Here is a 22,827-nt window from a genome sequence, read left to right as displayed (position 1 = left end):
AGAGAACAAGGGAAGCGTTTATGGTGAGTTCCGGCACCTCTTTGTCTAGAAAAATAGCACTGGTGATCGATATTATGGGGTGGCGCTTACCTCCCCCTCAATATTTTATTCAAATTGGCACCCATGCCCACCAGGGGAAAAGGAGTGAGTGAAGATATACATCAGGAACAAGTGGGAGAATAAAGATCTACATTGGGAACAAGAGTGGGAGACGAGCAGCAACTCCTATTTGCCAAGAGGCTGCTGTAGCAGTGGCATTGGGAGGAGGCTGCCGAGGTGGCGGCAGATCCGGCTGTCACTGCCACTGCGGAAGCAGTAGCAGGCAATGCACTCCTCGGAGTCTGGATCTGCTGCCCTGGTGGATCCTGCATGCCCAAGGTGTTGGCTTCACCTTGCCTCATGGGTGTTTTCTCCTGCTTCTGAGGTCAGGACCTGAACCATTGGATTCAAGTCACAAGAAAGGAGATTTCGACTAAAGATCAGGAAAAACTTTCTGGTGGTAAGAGCTGTTCAACAGTAGAACAGACTACCTCAGAAGCTGGTGGACTTCATTTGCCATTTTTAGGCAGAGGTTGGATGGCCATCTGTCAGGGATCCTTTAGTTGAGATTCCTGCATTCCAGGGAGTTGGACTAGATGAGCCTCGGGGTCTCTTCCAACCTGGGGTGCCAACCTGAATAAAATATTGGAGGGCCCAGGTAAGCCCTGCCCCACACAACTGATCACATGATATGGTGCACATACACTGTCTGAATGGCAATGTTCATCAACTTGAGGGGAGGGAGGTTAGCTCTTATGCTTCCAACTCTACAATTTCACGATGCTATGAACATCTGGAGAGCCACAAGTTCCTCATTGCTGGACTCAGGCGAACCACCCCACCAGAATTGAGAAGTGAAAAGGACGTCCCTTCTTCTTCAGTCACGGCTAAATACAGGATTGCCCTCTCACTCCCCGGACAGAGCTCTTGAGCTTTTAAGCAGCTTCATTGCAGTCAAAACACACAAACAAAAACAGGCGAAACATTCCTGCTGCGAAAAGCTTGCCCTTTAAAAAAACACAAAAACATTTCTCGAAAATATAGTAGCACCAGGGGAAAGAACCCTGCCAGCAGCCTTAATTCCCTGCAAAGGAGAGGGGAAATAATACAAAAACAAAATAGAGCACAGCTTCTCACGCAAGGCGAGCGGGAAGGGCTGAGCAGCGAGGAGAGCTCAGGCTCCACTCGGTTGTTGTTTTTTCCCCTGCGCAGGCAGTTGCTTAGCCGACTACACGCTGGCGAGGACCCTGGCTGGAGCGTTGCTGGGCGAAGCTAAGTTGGGGCGCGGGGCCTAGGCAGAAGGCAGCGCGGCGACGCCGAAAGAGGCGCGCTGCTCCCGTCGTCGCCTCGCCGCGCCTGTGGCCCGCTATGGGGCTGGAAATGGACCCGCTGCTGCACGCCTTGAGTTACTTCAGGCGGAGGAAGTTCCAGCTCTGCTCGGATCTCTGCTCCCAGCTGCTGGAAAAGGAGCCCGGAGACCAGGTCAAGTCGGGTAGAGCCGGGGTGTGGGCGTGTGGGGTGCTGGGTCCCCGGGGGGGGGGGGAAGGACGTAAAATGGGGCCATGGGCAGGCAGATTAAAAAGATAAAAATGGCTCTTTGTGCATTTGGAGGTCTCCTCCCTTACCGTGCACACGCGCCGGCAGTGGAAGACTGCCTGTTGCCATAGCGGTCAACTTTCAGATTTGAAAATAAGGGATCAGCTGCCTCACCTGTCCCGGAGACAGTCTACGGGATATCTAACAATCCGGGATAGCAGCGGGAAACGGCGCTGAAATAAGGGAATTTCCAGCAAAAAAAAAAGGGAAGGTTGCACTTCTTGCTCTTGTTTGTTTGTGTACCTGTGTGCGCGCGTCAGCAATATGCACACCTTGACGAGAAGACTCCAGGCACCAGATACAAAGAGCTCTCTTTGCTCCATGGTGTCGTGAATGATGCGGTTCCACTTGTAGGCTGAAACTTAGACAAAGGATTTTAAACACATTTTATGGCTTAGTTGCCTGACTAATGCTGGAATGTCTTGTCAGCTAACAGGAGCAATTCACAAAACTTTTTTTTTTTTTTTTTAAGTGTATGGCTATCCCCTCTGTACTTTTATGCATTTCATTTCCCTCTGACCTTCCTTTTTACACACACACACACACACACACACACCTGCAACTCTGGATAATAAACAGTTGAAGTGCACAGAAGTTAGTGCCATAATAAATTTGTTGATCTTTAAGGTGCCACAGGGTTGTTTGTAGCTTTATAACAAAAGTGGTTAGTTTTGAAGTAGGGTAAAAGAAAAGGAGGGCATGGAAATGGAAGCTTCTTTCTTTTCATGGAAGCTTTCCTATTAGTTATTAACATAATTATTTACAAGTTCCTTAGCAACAACTGTGTCAACCTCTTCCCATGCATCTTTAAAGTAAGTAGACTGAACCTCTTTGACAAAGCAAACTTCGAAATACTGGAGAATGGAAAAGACCACAAAAACCTGAGACAAACTGGTTCTCTTTATAATCTATAAAATAAGTAATTTGTAAGATTTTATTTAGAACAAACTGCACCCAAACTACCTAGTATCCTTTGATAATTACTTTTGGTATAGGAGAACTTTTGACATAGTTCTGCATACAGTACTTTCTTCGCAACTATGTTTGAGAATTATGCTTTAGAAGGTGCTCTTGTAAGATGAGCAGAGAACTTTCTAAGAAACCAGTGCAAGATTAAATACTTTATGGTATGATGTTACATTGAAAATAAATATTCAGTAGCATTCAGAAAGGCTCTATTCTTGATCTGGTTTTGGAGGGAATAAGTTCAGTAATTATTTGGGTGAAGGAGACTGTTCACTTGTTAGATTTGCTAGCATTGTAAACTGGAAAAATTGGCAAGTATATCAGATGATAATTTAAAATGCATTCCTAACCCACTGATGAGAGAAAGTCACATTGAATTTAATAGGGCTCATCTCTGATTAAACATGGTTAAATTGGAAGGTTAGTTTGAGAGAATTCAAAAGAGAAATGTAAAATGTTAGCCATGAGAACAACGAACAAAGCCTACATACACCATGGGAGATGTCTAGCTAGGTAATAGCACTTGAAGACTTGAAGAGAGAATTATTGTTGAACATGAGCCAACAAGGTACATCTGGAATGTAAGAGAGAACAACAACAAGTACCACTTCAGGCTATATTATCATGAGCATTGTTTCCAAGATTTAGGAAGTAGCAGCGCCACTCTTTTCATTACAGTCATACCTCGGGTTAAATATGTTTCGAGTTGAGCGCGTTCGAGTTGCGCTCCTCGGCAACCCGGAAGTAATGGGGCGCGTTACTTCCGGGTTTTGCCGCTTGCGCATGCGCAGACGCTCAAAATGACATCATGCGCAGAAGCGGCGAAAAGCGACGCGCGCAGATGTGCCATTGCTAGTTACGTTTACCTCTAGATGCGAACGGGGCTCCGGAATGGATCCCGTTCGTATCTAGAGGTACCACTGTACTAATATAATTTGGTGTGTTGTGGTTTATTGTGTACTTACAGTTGAAGAAAGGTATCAACAAGATGGGAAGGATTCAGATAGAGGAGTGAGGATATTTTAATTTATTTTGAATACATTGCCTAAATGTCTGACATTGTGACAGCTAAGGAAGGGCTTTTGTATTGTAATCCATCCCCCCATATCTATCGGTGAAGGTCACACAGCATGTGCAGGAGTGGTCAAGTCTTGCCCATTTAACAGTGTTCCAAGTTGAAGATTGATAGTTTTTGTTCCAGGGAAATTGATGGAGACACCTTTGAGGACCAAGCCAGACCTTAACTGCATTATGTCTATGTGTGACAGCAGTGAACCCAGGAACTGGTTTTATATGACACAAACACAATGGTTTAATTCGGACAATCCTTCCAACTATAGGTTTAGATCCAGATATGCCCTTCCATGAACCAAAGGACTCCTCCTGTTCCTGGAAGGAACTTTGATCCAGCATAAACTCTTAATTGCGTGGAAAAGGGGAGGCAATTTTAACTGATTTCTCATTACCCTGTCAGACCCCAGCACCACCTCCCAGCTGTTCCAGATGGTTCCCAAATCATTTGGAGCAGTTTTATAGGGAGGAATGGATGAAAATGACCTTCACTGGGAATGTCGCATGAGTGAAACTACACTCATGGGAAGTCTGGATCCAGCCCATAGTTTGGAGATTCATGAAAAAGCCACAGTAAACTTAGGCCTTGTGTATTCCAATCTTCACATCACAGGAGGAGATTAGAAGCTTTCTGCTTCTATATTTTGCCAAAGTGAAGTACAAACAAACCATAGTTTCCAGTCCTGCCAGAGCTGTAGGATGTTCTGAACTGAGACATAAATTAATCTTAGGGCAGGTGATGGTAGATTTAAAACACAGATTTTAAACCTGTTAAAATTTGGTTAAAGCAACTAAAAGACCACATGCTAAAAGCCTCAGTTGCCTATTTGCTTAACTTAAATACTATTTCACATGCTTTCCATTGTGATCTGGCGGATCTTTAGGAAGCCACAACTCCAAAATTTTGGTACAAATTACTTAGAAAAGCTCAGCATTCTAGTTTTCCCTATTTAATCATCCAACTGTAACCTCAAGAAGGTATACACAACTCATAAATTATATTGGAACAGGATAGAAGTGGTTTCTTGTGTATTCTGGGTGAAAGTTGTTGTGTTCTTGAGAGATCAAAGAACAATTGTAACTCATTGTAGAATCTGGGACACTGCTGTAATATGCTCCCAGCATTCTCTCAGCCATATAATATGACATGATGCATGTAGAATCAGATCTGCAGACTCGTTGCAAGATTTGTAATACAATAAGCACTGAAATGATGCCCAGGATAAAGGTTTAATGCTATATATTGGCATTTTAAAATATAGCATATAAACCTGGGCTGCATGTAGGGATTCACCTTAAGAAAAAGCTGAAAGAGCAAACAAATAAAAGTTATTTAGTCCTTCGGGACTTAATGGGAAGTACAGTAAAGGTAAAGGGACCCCTGACCATTAGGCCCAGTTGTGACCGACTCTGGGGTTGCGGCGCTCATCTCACTTTATTGGCTGAGGGAGCCGGCGTACAGCTTCCGGGTCATGTGGCCAGCATGACTAAGCCGCTTCTGGCGAACCAGAGCAGCGCACGGAAACACCGTTTACCTTCCTGCCGGAGCGGTACCTATTTATCTACTTGCACTTCAAAACCAGTGAAGGCGGTGAAGGTCCTGTGTGAGTGCCTGGAGGCGGTTGGAGGTTGGATGACGGCTAACAGATTGAGGTTGAATCCTGACAAGACAGAAGTACTGTTCTTGGGGGACAGGAGGCGGGCAGGTGTGGAGGATTCCCTGGTCCTGAATGGGGTAACTGTGCCCCTGAAGGACCAGGTGTGCAGCCTGGGAGTCATTTTGGACTCGCAGCTGTCCATGGAGGCACAGGTTAAATCTGTGTCCAGGGCAGCTGTTTACCAGCTCCATCTGGTACGCAGGCTGAGACCCTATCTGCCTGCGGACTGTCTTGCCAGAGTGGTGCATGCTCTGGTTATCTCCCGCTTGGACTACTGCAATGCGCTCTACGTGGGGCTACCTTTGAAGGTGACCCGGAAACTACAAGTAATCCAGAACGCGGCAGCTAGACTGGTGACTGGGAGCGGCTGCCGAGACCACATAACACCGGTCTTAAAAGACCTTCATTGGCTCCCAGTACGTTTCCGAGCACAATTCAAAGTGTTGGTGCTGACCTTTAAAGCCCTAAATGGCCTCGGTCCAGTATACCTAAATGAGCGTCTCCACCCCCATCGTTCTGCCCGGACACTGAGATCCAGCACCGAGGGCCTTCTGGCGGTTCCCTCACTGCGAGAAGCCAAGTTACAGGGAACCAGGCAGAGGGCCTTCTCGGTAGTGTCGCCCTCCTTGTGGAACACCCTCCCACCAGATGTCAAGAGAACAACAACTACCAGGCTTTTAGAAGACATCTGAAGGCAGCCCTGTTTAGGGAAGCTTTTAATGTTTGATGTATTAGAGGATTTTAATATTTTTTTGGAAGCCACCCAGAGTGGCTGGGGAAGCCCAGCCAGATTGTCGGGGTACAAATAATAAATTATTATTATTATTATTATTATTATTATTATTATTATTATTATTGACGTGCTTTCGAACTGCTAGATTGGCAGGAGCAGGGACCGAGCAATGGGAGTTCACCCCATTGCGAGTATTCAAACCACCGACCTTCTGATCGGCAAGTCCTTGGCTCTGTGGTTTAACCCACAGTGCCACCCGCGTCCCTGGGAAGTACAGTACTGGTGTATAATTCAGTGTCATCACCATAATTTAAAGTAATTACTTTAAAATATATGCACTAGGATCAAATATATATGCTTCATTGAAGATAGAGTGGGACATGGGGACAAGGTTTATCTTTATGACATAGTTTTGTTCATAAGAATTTTATTTTATATTTCATAATAGATATACAGTGGTACCTTGGGTTCCAGAGGTCCGTTCTTAACCTGAAACTGTTCTTAACCTGAAGCACCACTTTAGCTAATGGGGCTTCCCGCTGCTGCTGCTGCGTCGCCGGAGCACAATTTCTGTTCTCATCCTGAAGCAAAGTTCTTAACCCGAGGTAATATTTCTTGGTTAGCGGAGTCTGTAACCTGAAGCGTATGTAACCCAAGGTACCACTGTATACTATTTAATTGTAGAAAAATCTCAGAGTGGTTTGCAAAAGGATAGAAGGATAAAATAATCACTAAAATAAAAATCACTGAAATCATGATTTAAAACAGGTTCAAACCGCAGTAAAATAGACTAAAACAAATTAACACTACAGACTTTCGTAACATCTGGGAAGGCTTGTCTAAATAATGTCTTCAGCAGGGCACTGAAAGGAATACAGTGAATAAATATTTATTTATTTAAGACATTTTTATACAGCTTAATTAGTCACGTTTCTATGTGGTGTACATAGAAACAATCCACAGTAAATAGGACAATGAAAAGATAACAATTTGTGAAACTTAAACACTACCTTAAAATTCCTACTGGAACAGGAGAGTCTTAGTTGTGTGCCTCAAGTTCAGCAAGGAGGGTGCCTGTCTAATCAATTAATCTATCAAGCACTTAAGCGTCTTGATGTCATCTTTTCTATAATATCCCTCTATCATCCATCCATAATAATAATAATACCGTATTTTTCGCCCTATAGGACGCACTTTTTCCCCTCCAAAAATGAAGGGGAAATGTGTGTGCGTCCTATGGGATGAATGCAGGCTTTCGCTGAAGTCTGGAGAGCGAGAGGGGTCGGTGTGCACCGACCCCTCTCGCTCTCCAGGCTTCGCGGACCTCTCCTCAAGCAGCGGGAGCGCTCCCGCTGCTTGCGGAGAGTTGCCTGCATGCCGAAGCCTGCGCGTGCTGAGTTCAGCGCTCCAGGCTTCGCGGACCTCTCTGCAAGCAGCGGGACCGCTCCCGCTGCTTGCGGAGAGTTGCCTGCATGCCGAAGCCTGCGCGCGCTGAGCTCAGCGCTCCAGGCTTCGCGGATCTCTCTGCAAGCAGCGGGAGCGCTCCCGCTGCTTGAGGAGAGTTGCCTGCATGCCGAAGCCTGCGCGCGCTGAGATCAGCGCGTCCAGGCTTCGCGGACCTCTCCGCAAGCAGCAGGAGCCAGCGCTGGGCTCCCACGGCTTGCAGAGAGCTGCCTGTTTGGGGACTGGGGTCGCCCCTTTATTTCCCCCCAAAAAAACTAGGTGCGCCTTATGGGACGGTGCGTCCTATAGGGCGAAAAATACGGTAATTTATTATTTGTACCCCGCCCATCTGGCTGGGTTTCCCCAGCCACTCTGGGCGGCTTCCAACAAAGATGAAAGATATACTAAAATGTCACATATTAAAAACTTCCCTGAACAGGGCTGCCTTCAGATGTCTTCTGAATGTCAGGTAGATGTTTATCGCTTTGACATCTGATGGGAGGGCGTTCCACAGGGCGGGTGCCACTACCGAGAAGGCCCTCTGCCTGGTTCCCTGTAACTTGGCCTCTCGCAGTGAGGGAACCGCCAGAAGGCCCTCGGAGCTGGACCTCAGTGTCCGGGCAGAATGGTGGGGGAGGAGACGCTCCTTCAGATATACTGGACCGAGGCCGTTTAGGGCTTTAAAGGTCAGCACCAACACTTTGAATTGTGCTCGGAAACGTACTGGGAGCCAATATAGGTCTTTCAAGACCGGTGTTATATGGTCTCGGCGGCCGCTCCCAGTCCCATCTATCTATTTATCTATCTCTATATATCACAAACCTTATTTATTGTATTGATACTACAGAAACTTGACATTTTGTAAAGAGCCTTTTATTTAAAACTGTTGAGTTCAAAATGGCATGACAGAAAACATAACTATTGTGATACCATGCTGGTGTCACAGGCCATATGCCCCATTTTAATTGCAATGCATTGTACTGTAAGTCGCAAGATCTGATTGTGAAGTGATTATTTGACAGACACAGACAAACTGGGGGGGCAGGAGAATTTTTCATGTAGTTTGTGTCCATGGGTCTAATCTACAAAATGTACAGTTTAAAACAGCAGCAGCGTTAACTTGCTGCCAGAACAATCGGTATTGTAGATTAAAAATTAAAGCTGCAATCCCACATTTAATAGGGAGTGCAACACATGTCATCCAGGGCACAGTCCTATACACACTTAGTGCTCCATTGAACTTAATGGGACTTACTTACGAGTGGACATGCCTAGGATTATGTTGTCATTGAAACTTCAAGTAAATGTACATCACTTTAAACAAGCATTTGAGAGAGGAACTAACTGCAATCTTGTGCTTGTCTACTGAAAAGTAAGTCCCCTTGATTTTAGTGGGGCTTACCCCCAGACAAGTGGATACAGGATTGCAGTCTGTCAGGTTCTGCTGCTGGAAATAACCTTTCATCATCAACCATAGGAAAAATATGTATATTGGGTTTCTTTGTTTTATAGCAGGAACATGCTTCTGTGCTGCTGTCGTGGTTGATCATCCTGATTAGTTGTCTAATCTGATTATTGTTCTTTGTGTACCATATGTCAATTTGAAGGCAAGGAACTAACACCAGTTTATAGTATTGGTTGACAAGAGAAAAGCAATTGTCAACTGTTGTTGAACTGTATAATAATTATATAATGTGTGCAAAAAAATATGTTTAGTATTTTGTTTGCCGGTGCTTAATGTTCCATGTTCATTAATTTCTTACTGCTGCCTCATACATGTTTCATCATTGATGCAAATTCTGTGCCTTCTGGATCAGTGGTGAAATAATAAGAGATGGAGTGGTGATGAAAACTTCTCAAAATATTTGCTAATAAAAAATAAATGTCTAAATTCACATCAGAGTGTAGTATAATAACTAATAGCTAATGCTAATAAGGATATGCCTGATTATAATTTCAACTCTCCAGAGTTTAAATTGTATAAACTCTCCAGATGACTTTAGGCACACTGCTTGATTTCATAGTCCCCTCTAGAATATGAGAATAAGAGATGTGGGAAGGGACATGTTCTCCTTTCACCTCTGAGGAGAAGCCACAGCAATCACTAGCAAAGCCATGGAGCTTGAGATGATGAGCAGAAACACCAGCCTGGTGAATGTGGCTGGGTTTCCTCACTTCAGCATGGTCCTGCTGTCCATCAGCACGTCCAGCAAGGTGTAGTGGTTAAGAGCAGTGGACTCGTAATCTGGTGAACCGGGTTTGCTTCCCCACTTCTCCACATGCAGCTGCTGGGTGACCTTGGGCTAGTCACACTTCTCTGAAGTCTCTCAGCCCCACTCGCCTCACAGAGTGTTTGTTGTGGGGGAGGAAGGGAAAGGAGATTGTTAGCCTCTTTGAGACTCCTTAGGGTAGTGATAAAGCGGGATATCAAATCCAGACTCCTCCTCCTCCTTCTTCTTTGACCGATTCTTCATATATGAAGTCATCTCCATCAAGTACACCCAGGACATTTGCAAGGAACTGCTAATCTCAAGTGGCTTCACTCTTTAAGGGCCTAGTTTAGTTGAAGGCTTGTCTCACCCCATATGTATCCACTTGACTGCTTTGATCTGTGGAAGTGTACTGCCACATAATGTTCATTCTGCTCTTAAAATGAATTGATTGTTTAATGTGGCAGTACTCCCTGCTCATTAATATGAGGCAGGCACCTTAGTTGTGTTGGTTTCAGCTCATGCTAAAGGCTTTTTTGCTTGTTTCAGTAAGCCTATCCAGGCATGCAATTTTAACAAGTAATTTTATTATGTACAGTTTATTTTGAGTTGCTGATTTTATTTATATTTGGTTTACATTTGTTACATTTGCAGATGTTAGGTTTAACTTTTTAAATATTCATTTTCACCACTATTTTAAAGGAATGTTTTATATTTTTCTTTGTGAACTGCTTAGAGTAAACGATACATAGGTTTTGTTAAATAAATAAAATAGTTTATTTATAAATGGAGTTCAGTGGGACTTACAGGGGCAGCTTTACTTACCTAGACATGTGTATGTATATTTTATCACACATGTTTAGCTGAAATGTTAATTTCAAGGGACTTGAGGGTGGGACGCAACCCAAAACGTAATCCAAGCTCTGTATATATCTTTTCCAGACTGTGAATTGCATAAAATTGTCCATAAAATCTGAAATAAGTAATATTTAAATTTTTGTTCTCTTAATCCTAGCAGCAGATGGGATGGGAAGGGGCCTGGTTGTGTGGTATTGATCCCAGCCAGATGGCGTGAATGAGGGCTTTGGCACTGCCATCTCCTGCCAAGCTACTGGAAAATAGGGGTTTAACTTAAACTACACTCTGGGGATTGTTGTCTGTAGTTTCTTACTTCTGACTGCTTAATGCTTTTAGAAGTCTTTTTCCATAAGCCTCTGTAAAATGTAAAATGTAGGACTATAGAAGGACATACTTCTCAGGCTACCAACATACCATATTTTTCGCTCTATAAGACGCACCAGACCACAAAACACACCTAGTTTTTGGAGGAGGAAAAAAAGAAAAAAAATATTCTGAATCTCAGAAGCCAGAACAGCAAGAGGGATTGCTGCGCAGTGAAAGCAGCAATCCCTCTTGCTGTTCTGGCTTCTGGGATAGCTGCGCAGCCTGCATTCGCTCCATCGGACGCACACACATTTCCCCTTACTTTTTAGGAGGGAAAAAGTGAGTCTTATAGAGCAAAAAATACGGTAGTCCCCATGGGCACTACAGCATCCACCGATCCTCCCTTCATGCCCACCAAGACCCCCTGTCCATCCCAATTTTGTTGTTGTTGTTGTTGTTAAAAAACCTGAAATGGAGGAGTTTTAAAAACTTACCGTGGTGGTTTCTTTAAGAAGGTTGCCTGTTTCTCCCCCTTTTTTCATTTGGTTTAGGCTGTACATAAATGCTTTTCTGTTAATGGAGATTCTGAGCCTTGCCATTTTTCTTCTGTAAAACAGGTATTTTGTGTTCCCCATAAAAGTTTATTAGATTTCTAAATGAGCACCCAGTACCAAAAAGCTTGGGGACACTTGGCATACTGAGAGCTTTGTTCAGTGGTTGCTAAAATGAGCAAGAGCAGTGTCTATAGGTGCTGGCCTGTTACAATCAAGACTGGTGTTTTTGCTGTATCGGCTTTAACTTATGGCATAATGAACTGGAGTCCATTATCATCAGATGCATAAATGGTATATGTGTGCACCTGAGAGAGGGGATTGTAAACAATATGGTCTGAGGGAAATGAGATAAAGTACAGACAGTGACAAAAGCTTAATGGTGAAACACTCTTGTTGAAAACACAAACATTCTGACATTGATAAGCTAATAAACTCATAGAAGATGATACAAAACCCATTATCCCAATTTAAGCCACAGGTGATAAGAGTTGAATCTATAAGAAATTGTTATTTAGTATTTTCCTGTTGTCGTCTCCCTTTGAAATTCCTTCATTCAAGAATAGCCACATTCAGGTAAGTGGCAGAGCATCCTGGGAGTTCAAATGTATTCATATTCAGAGCTGCTAAAATGATCCACTCAATTTGTTTGCTATGGCAAAAGACAGAGTAGATATATTCATGTCACGAGTTGCCTCAGATATTTTGCAGGAGGCAAGATATAAATTGTTAAAGAGGCACACAATTATGTTCATTTTTCTCAACAAAAAATGTCATTCAAACCAAAAACCTAAATTTCTCCTTGGTTTAATTAGTTGCTAAAAAGATTTGGTAGAGCATTCTTCATAGCTTCAATAGGGCATCAGATATATGGAAAGTTCTCTTGACTACTTGTTCCTTCTCTTCAGTAGCCAATTGTTAGGAGAAATCCATAAGTATTCAAGGGACTTAATACTAGATTAGTTGAATGCTAGGTTATGAGAGAGATAGAAAAACCTCTAGCTCTTCCTCCACACTGTGCATAAATTCATACATCTCTATCATGTTCCTGCTGTTCTCCCCCCCCCCCCCCCCGTAGCATTTCTCCCCCTAAATTTTGCCAGCTCTACAATACTCACTTTGAGGTGCAGCAACCAGAATGCTATCAGTTTGCATAACAATATTGGCAGTTTTATTTTCAGCTTGTTTTCCTAATGATCTCTAACATGGGATCTTCCAGACATTTTACTGTGATTATTGCAGCATGTAGGTTTTTTAAAGTATGGCTGAGCTGATTATATAACTTTCTCTTTACTTCCAGCTGCTAAACTGCCTTAAAGTACATCACTTTCTTTACATCTTGTTCATGGATGCCTTTGCCCTGGAGATTAATATATGAAACATTATTTTTTTCAGGGGGCGGGGTAGTCTGTATAAGAGAACTGGAAGTTTCTTGAAGCTATCCCTGTATTAAACTGTGGGCAGGCGGCTGCTAGGAAACCTCTTTGGCTTTGAAAAACCATGGGTTTTCTGTGATCTGGAAGGTTTCCTTTGATACTTGAAATGCTTGCTTTTCATCGTTTTTAGCATATGTCTGTGGTGAATAAAAAGCCTGATATTTACTTTGATTGCAAACCTTTGCCTGAGAAACAGATGGTGGTCTGTATTGGCAGTTCCACTTTACCATTTTAGCTTTTCCCCTTAACTTCAGTTAGCTCATTAGGTTTTTATTAAGTGACTGGGAGAATATGTAGAGATGGTGCACATCTCTCTTCCTTGCCCTCCCAAAAAAGAGTTGAGAGTTTTTCATCCCTTAGGAAGAAGCTACTTTTGGTACTTGTTCAATAAACTGACTGGTCTGCACAGAATACTTTACTTCAGGTTATTAGTAAGCACAAAAAAATTGTGTCAGTACACAACTAAAGCAGAGCCAATCACACACGCAGCAGAATATCAGCTCTGTGATTACTTTTATTTGGTTTGGGTGTTTTTTTCCAAACAGTGCTCCCCGCAAGGCTGAGGATTAATTGCATTTAAAGCGATATGTTCTCTGTGCCACAGTCTTCATCTTTTATCTTGCTATTCTTCCTTTGCTCAAATCTGCCGACAGACCTATTCCTGAGTTACTTCAATCATCTGTATTATCTGTATAATTTGATATTGCTTTGTCTTTTTGTAGATGTTTTGGCTTATTGAACCTTGGTTCCCCTCTTTATCATCTAGGCTGCTTGGTGCTTAAAAATACGAGCATTAACAGAAATGGTTTACGTGGATGAAATTGATGTGGATCAGGAAGGCATCGCTGAGATGATGCTTGACGAAAATGCTATTGCTCAAGTTGCACGTAAGCTATATCTATAGTTCCTTCAAAATGCCTTGGCCACACAATGACTCCTTTCCCAGTATTTCAAAATTACTTAACAATTCCCTTAAATAGTGTATTGTTCCCACAGACTATAGTGTGGCATAACTGAACACTTTCAGTTAATGCAATTATATGATGTAGTTGCTATTTTTGTTGTGTTTTTTTAAAATGAATATAACCTCACTGACTGTGGTAGTAGTTGCAGCGCTCTGTCATGCCCTGCTGAATTTAGGATTGCTCTGCAGGAAAACTTTCTGCCTCATGTTACTGTGTAGTTAGAAGGGTTAAAAAAATAAATGGTAAGAGATTTAGAGAGGTGAGATTGATCTATTGGTTACATTAAATAATGATAGTTCTTTTTGTTTGTAGGACCTGGTACTTCACTGAAAATCCCTGGAACTGGTCAGGGTGGAGGTCCTAGCCAAGCTGTGAGGTATTCAGTTCATTGATAAATTTAATTAGTCCATGTGTCTATGCACTACATATTGTTCACTGTTGCCCTTCACTAGTAAATGCTGTGCAGTGAGTAGTGTCTCCTAAATTTTTGATTTATCCATTCCTACACCCTCTGTGGCAGTTCTTCACACTTTAAGTTGTTCAGTTGCTTCTGTATTGCTGTTTATGCATTTCCTGCCCTCATTGACTCATAACCACAGACTGGTCATTGAATCAGATGATTCCTTCACCCCCACCCCCCACCCTGGTCTTCTCTTATGTAAGCAAACATGTGAAAGTATAATTGTGTTGGAATGTGAGCAAAAGCAGTGAGATTTGGAAGATGCTCAGAGCATGGAGAACAAGCACAGATGAGGTATTTAAATTGTGTGTATACATATATACATATGTGTGTTTATACACACACACACACACACACACCTAAAATGGTACTCTACAACACTTAAATCAAAGTAGTTAAATGATATGAGGGGTGTTATAAATTGTCTTTCCAAATAATCACATGGGGTTTTATGTTATGGTTAGTATTCCTTTAACTGGGAATTAATTTTCATGTAAACCCCAAAGAAGTGTAGAACTAACAGTAACAGAGTGCAACACAAACTTCAGAAGTTATTTGCAGATACAGCCAGTGGCATGTCTACTAAGGCAGACACATAGTGTCTTTCAATCTGTGGATCATTTCAGGCCAGTGACCCAGACAGGAAGACCCCTTACAGGATTTGTGCGACCCAGTACACAGGGTGGACGACCAGGTACAATTGAACAGGCCATAAGGACTCCAAGGACCGCTCACACTGCCCGCCCCATGACTAGCGCCTCAGGGCGATATGTCAGGCTTGGAACGGTAAGGAATGAGAAAGAACTGAGCATGCTATTAATAAGTATAACGCACACAGTATTTGAGACCTTGGAAATTTGAAGTGCATATGTGTGTATTAAAATAAGAAAACTTTCATCTTGCTAGTCCTTGGTGTTTTACCTGGCTACATTTTCTTCAATCTCTCCTATAGTAATCTAAAAACTGTATTTTCAAAATATTAGCACATGTAATGGAAAATTTGCATATCTTCCTTGGGTAAGAGAAGTTGGATAAGAGTGTTATGTGCTTTATATAAGAGCTGCTTTTTATGATGCCTTTGAACATTATATTTGATCAGCTGATTGTTGGTGGTTGAAGAGATTGCTGTGCAGCTGAAACCATGTCAGTCAGCTGGGACTGCCTACCCTGGGGAGTTCCCTTGCAGTCCCTGGTGCAGCTGAGAGGAGATGGAGGAAGTGGCTTGGATTCAAAATGCTTCCTGCAGCCCTAAAAACCCCAAGCTGCTTTTTAAGGAGGCCAAAGAAAGAAAGGCCAATTTTTAAAGGAACATCCTTCCCTCACCGAAAGCCGTTTGTATTCAAAGCATTCAAGGGAATGCTTTGAATACAAATGAGCATTAAAAATAATAATTCAGGGGAGCAGTTTGTTTTCAAAGTGCTTCCTATTGCTTTGAGTAGGAATTGCTTTTCTGTACAGAGAGGAAAAAGTTCAAACAATTGACTTCAAAGGTGCTCCCTATAACTGAAAATCAGTGGATTGTGAGTTACAGAGAGCCTTTTTTGAAGATGTACTCAAAAGTATGTCTTCACAGGAGGTTGCTGTAACTGCTGTTTGGTGGTTGCCTTTGGCACTTGTCAGAGTTCAGTCACCTGAGGACATTATGTCAATTTGATCCATGGCAGGGTGGGGGAGAATTTGGCAACCAAATTCAGTTGCCTGCTGTAGTAAGTTTGCATTGTTTCTTCAGATAATGGTTTGCTAGACGGTATTTTTTGCTGGTGATTATTTAAACATGCATGTTAAGCAGTTCTGTGGTATCTTTCCCCCTGCAGGCCTCTATGCTCACAAATCCTGATGGCCCGTTTATAAACGTGTCTAAACTCAACTTAAATAATTATGCACAGAAACCAAAGTTGGCAAAGGTGCGTTGTTTGCTTAAACGTAGTATTCTTGTATCTTTTAAAAATCCTTGTCATATATAAGCAAATGTTTAAGTATGAGGGGCAACTAATTTCCTGCTGATTTTGGTTAAATAGGTAGAAGAGTTTGGATTTGATATCCCGCCTTTCACTCCCTTTAAGGAGTCTCAAAGCAGCTAACATTCTCCTTCCCCTTCCTCCCCCACAACAAACACTCTGTGAGGTGAGTGGGGCTGAGAGACTTCAGAGAAGTGTAACTGGCCCAAGGTCACCCAGCAGCTGCATGTGGAGGAGCGGGGACGCGAACCCGGTTCCCCAGATTACGAGACTACTGCTCTTAACCACTACACCACACTGGCTCTCCCTATCTGTATCTGTATCAGGTATCTGTTTCTGCATTAGTTTTTGTTTAGGCATAACATTGCCAATCATTTAACAAGGTTAAGCAGTCAGAAGCAGACTGGAGGGTTGCCTGCCCTCTCCAGGCGTGAATGGAGCACAAATTTCTACCTTCAAAGGGAAGCAGTTGCATCAGCAGCAATGTTAGTAATTAAACCAAGGTTCTGAGCTAGTTTTGAATCCTGGTTGACCAGAAACCCTAGTTGGACTTAACTAGGTTTACGCTAGTAGCAACATTAATGAGGCATTTCAGGCGTATCACCAAACCATAGTTTGGTGTTACAAAAATGAGCAGGCTGTCATTCTTTCTTCCTTGAAATTAGAAGTTTCTGTTTATGGCTTGTGGCAGCCATCATCATTATTAATTAAATTTACATACCGCTCTATACCTGGGGCTCTCATAGCTTGGTGTTGTCTCTGAAGCCAATAAACTATGATATGCTGCAAACTGCAATCAGAAACTTTTCATCTTGGTGCTGAAGGGGACAAAGGAGCAGCAAACCTGAGACTTGTACCTGCTCATTCCCTTAATGCCAAACAATGTCTGAGTGGCCCCAGTGCTTAACCAGAATGGGTGTGGTAGAAAGGAACATGTAGTGCCAGAGTCTGCTAAAGGTTGCTTGGTTGTAGTTAAATATTATGCCAGACGAAGACCCAAGTAGCTAAAGACCAGTCATAGTTAGCCTTGTTTGCTTGGCCATACAGTGGCAATAAAGGGTTAAAAGAATACCTTCTATTCTTCTGTTGGAAGAGTCTGGTATTGAAAAGAACTTTTAAGAATTTATACCAGAGTTGGGGAGCTTGTGGTTCTCCAGATGTTGAGACTACAGCTCCAGTGATCACTCACCATTGACTGTGCTGACTGGAACTGATGGGGGCTGTTGTCTAACAACATCTGGAGGACTGCAGCTTCCAGATTTACACAAAAAGCCCATTGAAAACAAAATTAATGCTTTCATTGTATATTACACCAGAAAGTACAGTGATGTTATAGTTAAGAATTTTTCAGAGATGTAGAACCCATACTTCTAATCCGAATGTGAGTAAGCGGTAATGAGGTGCAATTTTGTTTTAGGTAATTTATATGGTTAAGAATATTTATACTCTCTTATTTCTTGCATTAGCCAGAAAACACCCTTCTAACCGTTTAATGTAGGCATTTCCTACAAAAGCCATAATTTGATGAAAGTAGGCCGCTTGCTAAGTTGAAAAGATGATGATAACCTTAGCTAATGGGTTTTTAAGCATACATGCAAGACGATAAAGCAGTGCAAATCTTTGGCTCAGAGCACCAACTTACATATGTGCTGCTGATCTAAAAATTCTCGTTGCACGGGATTTTTTCATTTTGATTTCAGGGTGGTAGCTGTAGTACATTTGCGCTATCTCCCTGCTCATTAAAATAAAGGTCTTTTTAAGATGCATGTTACATAATTGATATTCGAGGAAGCTAAAAGCCAACAAAAAAGGCAAACTTGTCCATTATCTCCCCATCCTGATGCCACCAAGATGTGTCTCAATCCCATCTAAGATACCATGAAAATTTTTATTGCTCCTACTTTCCCTTTGGGGACTTGAAAAGTGCTGGAAGGCAGGGCAGGGTTTGGTGGCTCGCTCAGCATTGAGGGAAATGTCAGAAAGGAGCTGGAAGTCATCACTCATTTGCTTGCTGCTACAGTCTACAGTGGTACCTCGGGTTACATATGCTTCGGGTTACAGACTCTGCTAACCCAGAAATAGTACCTCGGGTTAAGAACTTTGCTTCAGGATGAGAACAGAAATTGTGCTCCGGCGGCGCGATGGCAGCAGGAGGCCCCATTAGCTAAAGTGGTGCTTCAGGTTAAGAACAGTTTCAGGTTAAGAACAGACCTCTGGAACGAATTAAGTACTTAACCCGAGGTACCACTGTATTTAGATCTTTCCCATTCCCAGAGGGATTTCACCGAGGAGACCCATGGGACACACTTTCTCATGTCCCTATCACATTTCTTTCACCACTAGGAGAAGTGAAGGACTAAAGCAAGACATCCCGTGTGTCTTGAAATCATCCCTTTTCCTGGGAGAGCAACCTCCTGAGGTGATGCTGGTATTAGAAAGAAGCCAGGGTTAGAGGCCATCTTTGACATTTCTTGCAGTCTGATAATAGCTGTCAACTTTTCCCTTTTCTTGCGAGGAATCCTATTCGGAATAAGGGGATTTCCCTTAAAAAAAGGAAAACGTTGACCGCTATGAGTCTGATGAAAAGAAGCCTTCCACGTTTAAGTGGTCCTCAGTATTTCAGGATGGTCAGAGGGGGCCTTGCCTCCATTTTTGGAGAATATTTAGGAAGAGTACAAGGAAGGGGGGCATTATTCACAATTTGGGAGGGGGTTGGTGTCACATACACACCCCGTGCCCCAGGTACATGTGTAGAAGTGTTCAGGGATCTTTCACTGTCATCCAGTATAATGAAAAACTCCCCTGATTCAGATGTAAAATTAAGAATCCTTTCCTGACATGTGCTGATTTTCACAATGTAAATTCCTTTTTTTTTTTTTTTTTTTTTTCAATTTTCAGTTTTTTATTAATTTCATTCTAAATACAATATATCCGAAATACAGAACTTTCCATTCATTTTTGACTTCCTTCAGCGGCGTTGACATTCCTTCGAATTTGAGTCTTTGAAACACATTCCATCCTTACATATTGCCATACATATCTCCCTTTATACATTATTTCGATTTGAACAATACTTGTTAGTTCTTTACAGTGCCTCTTTAAAACCCACTAGCGTTGTATTTACAAAACATTTATTCTCCAGATAACCCACAAATTTCCCCCAATCTTCAATAAACTTTTGGTCTTTTAGGTATCTTAATTTCCCTGTCAATTTATCCAACTCAGCATACTCTGTCAGTTTTGCTCTCCACTCTGCAACTGTTGGCATTTCTTCCTGCTTCCACCTCTGGGCTATCACAATTCTGGCTGCTGTGACCGCGTACTGAAATAGTTTACAGTCCTTTCTCCTGATGTCCTTTCCCATAATACAAAGTAGAAAAGCTTCTGGTTTTTTTACAAAAGTGTAACCTAACATCTTTTTCAGTTCATTATATACGTCCTCCCAGAAGCTTTTAACTTTCTTGCACTCCCACCATTGATGATAAAACGTCCCCTCCATAAGTTTACACTTCCAACACTTATTGTCTATCTTATACATCTTAGCTAATTTTACAGGAGTCATATACCACCTGTATTGCATCTTCATAACATTTTCTTTTAGTAGTGTACAGGCTGTAAACTTTATATTCACTCTCCACAGCTTTTCCCAATCTTCCATTTGGATGTTATACCTTAAATCCCTTGCCCATTGTACCATCACTGACTTCACTTCCTCATCCTTCGTATTCCACTCCAGCAGTAGTTTATACATTTTGGAGAGGTTTTTGTAATCACTATTTATTATCTCTTTTTGGAATATTGATTCTTTTTCTACGTATCCTCTTTCCTTCACCTCTGTTTTAAACATCTCATTTATCTGGAAGTAATGCAGCCAACCTTGTGTGAGCATTTTGACCTGGTCGTATGGTTTAACTTTCCACTTCCCTCCTTCATAAACAACCATATCTTCATACTTCCCCCATTTTTCCTTCATGTTAACTTTTTTTACACCTATCATCTCCTGTGGGGACAACCAGTGTGGTGTTCTTGGTTCTAATATATTTTTATATCTGTCCCAAACCTCTATTAATGGTCCTTTAAAAATGTGGCTACCAAATCCCCTATGCACTTTCTTTTTATCCTTCCATAAGTACGCGTGCCACCCAAACCTGTTGTTGTACCCCTCCAAATCTAATAACTCTTTGTTCTCTAACTTTACCCATTCTTTTAACCAACACAGACATGATGCTTCGTAATAAAGTCTCATGTCTGGTAAGGCAAAGCCCCCTCTTTCTGTTACGTCTGTTAACAACTTAAATTTAATTCTTGGTTTCTTCCCCTCCCAGACATATCTAGAAATCGCTTTTTGCCATTCTTTGAAGTCCTTTGTTCCTTTTAAAATGGGCAGTGTTTGGAACAGGAACAACAACCTGGGTAGCAGCATCATCTTCACCATGGAGATTCTTCCCCAGAATGATAGTTTCATCCTGGTCCAGAGCGTCAGATCTTTTTTAATTTTATTCCACACCGGTACATAGTTATTTTGGTATAGGTCGATGTTTTTGTTGGTAATCCAGATACCTAAATATTTTATCTTTCTGACAACCTCAATTTCAGTTTGTTGTTGCAGTGTTGTGACCTTATCTTGCTCCATATTTTTAATAATCATCTTAGTCTTACTCTTATTCAACTTGAAACCTGCAAGGTTCCCGAATTGTTCGACCTCGTCCAGAAACGCCCTTATACTTTCTATAGGTTCTTCCACCGTTAAGACCACATCATCTGCATAGGCTTTAACCTTATACTCATTAAGGCCTAAAGTTACCCCTTTAATTTGTTTGTTTTGTCTGATTGCATTCAGTAACACCTCCAAAACCGTTATAAAGAGCAGAGGCGAGAGCGGGCAGCCCTGCCTCGTTCCTTTACATATTTTTATATCCTCAGTAATCACATTATTAATTATCAATCTCGCCTTCTGCTCTGTGTAAATTGCCTTTATCCCATTTAAGAACTTTTGTCCCACCTCCATAGCTTCCAAATTCTTTAACATAAATTCCCAAATTACATTATCGAAGGCTTTCTCCGCGTCTAAGAAAATTAAACTTGCTGGTTTGTCACATCTATCAGAAAGGTACTCAATGATGTTAACTATATTTCTCGTATTGTTTCTTATAAACCTTCCAGGGAGAAAGCCCGCTTGGTCTTCATGTATCAACTTTATTAATATCTTTTTTAATCTTTTAGCCAAAACTCCGGCGAATATTTTATAGTCCGTATTTAATAGGGAGATGGGTCTATAGTTCTTGATTTGAGTTAGGTCCGAGTCTTGTTTTGGGATGATTGTGATAAGGGCCTCTTTCCAGGAGCCAGGGATGTCTTTTCCTGTCAAGATGTTATTCATTACATCAGTTAGCGGCGTCATTAACGTATCTTTCATTTCTTTATAGTAACTTGAAGTAAACCCATCTGGGCCCGGGGCCTTTCCTCTTTTTAATTCTTTTATCACTTCTTCTACCTCTTCTCTACGGATTGGGACATTTAGCTGTTCTCTTTGATCTGATGACATCTTCTTCACCATCTTTTCTTTTAGGTATCTTTCTATTTTTCTCTTATTGTTCCTTTCCTTGAACCTATACAGTTGCTCATAGAAATCCTGAAATCCTTTTCTAATTTCTTTCGAATCAGTTGTTTCTTTTCCATTTATTATTATTTTACTAATTGTATTTTGCTCTTTCCTTTTTTTGACTTGCCACGCAAGCCATTTTCCTGACTTATTTGCATATTCAAAGTTTTTTTGTCTTAATCTTTTGATATTCCACTCAACCTCCTTATTAATTATCATTGCGAATTGCGTTTGAAGGGATTTTATTTCCTGCATTATCTTTTCGTTGTTTGGTTTTTTAATCAGTTTTTGTTCATAGTCCATAATCTGTCCCAAAATCTCTTTTGACCTCTTTTCCTTAATCTTGTTTTTCAATGCGTTTTGTTGGATGAAGAGGCCCCTCATTACAGCTTTACTTGCATCCCACACCGTACTTGTTTTCACCCCTTTATCTAAGTTATCCAAAAAGTATTCCGCTAATTTCTTCCGTATTCTTTCAGTAAATTTTTGATCATCCCATAAATTATCATTTAGTCTCCATCTGAAAGTCCGTTCTTCTACTCCCTTCATCTCCATTTCTATTGGGTTATGGTCTGATATAACTTTGGCCTGAATTTCAATTTTCTTTATTCTTGGTGTCAGCTCACTCGATATCCATATTTGGTCAAGTCTTGAAAACGACTGATTCGGTTCCGAATGATAAGTGAATTGTTTCTCTAGGGGGTGTTTCAACCTCCATATATCTATTAAGTTATAATTTTTAATCAACGTAAAAAAGGTCTTGGGAAGTTTTCCTTCATTGTTCTTTGATTTTCTTAATCTGTCCATTTCAGTAGAGGTCACATCATTCATGTCTCCCATTATAATAATTTTCTGGTCCGCATATTCAAATAACTTTTCTTCCAATGAGCTAAAAAATTGTGTCTTGTTTCCATTAGGAGCATAAATCCCTACTATTATCATTGTTTCACCTTGCCAGCGAATGCGCACCGCAAT

At 41.6% G+C, this 22,827-nt stretch overlaps 1 protein-coding gene across 3 annotated transcripts in view; it reads left to right on the top strand.

The window, feature by feature from the left end:
- The first annotated feature begins 1,262 nt into the window (after positions 1-1,262).
- Positions 1,263-22,827, top strand: part of TTC8 (tetratricopeptide repeat domain 8) — a 44,388-nt gene continuing 22,823 nt past the window's right edge. The window contains exons 1-5 of one of the 3 annotated variants that reach the window (XM_081863309.1): positions 1,263-1,521; positions 13,634-13,754; positions 14,145-14,208; positions 14,919-15,078; positions 16,107-16,196. In XM_081863309.1, coding sequence (XP_081719435.1) covers positions 1,408-1,521; positions 13,634-13,754; positions 14,145-14,208; positions 14,919-15,078; positions 16,107-16,196 — 549 coding nt within the window. In that variant the 5' untranslated portion in view covers positions 1,263-1,407. Of the gene's footprint in view, positions 1,522-13,633; positions 13,755-14,144; positions 14,209-14,918; positions 15,079-16,106; positions 16,197-18,531; positions 18,670-22,827 lie in introns of those variants that run through there. The other 2 variants (XM_081863311.1, XM_081863310.1) reach the window with 2 other exon arrangements.

This window comes from Podarcis erhardii, assembly GCF_964252035.2.
Source record: "Podarcis erhardii genome assembly, chromosome: 1".
Lineage (NCBI taxonomy): Eukaryota > Metazoa > Chordata > Lepidosauria > Squamata > Lacertidae > Podarcis > Podarcis erhardii.
Note: the sequence above shows the minus strand (reverse complement) of the source record. Positions and strands in the feature narration are given on the sequence as shown.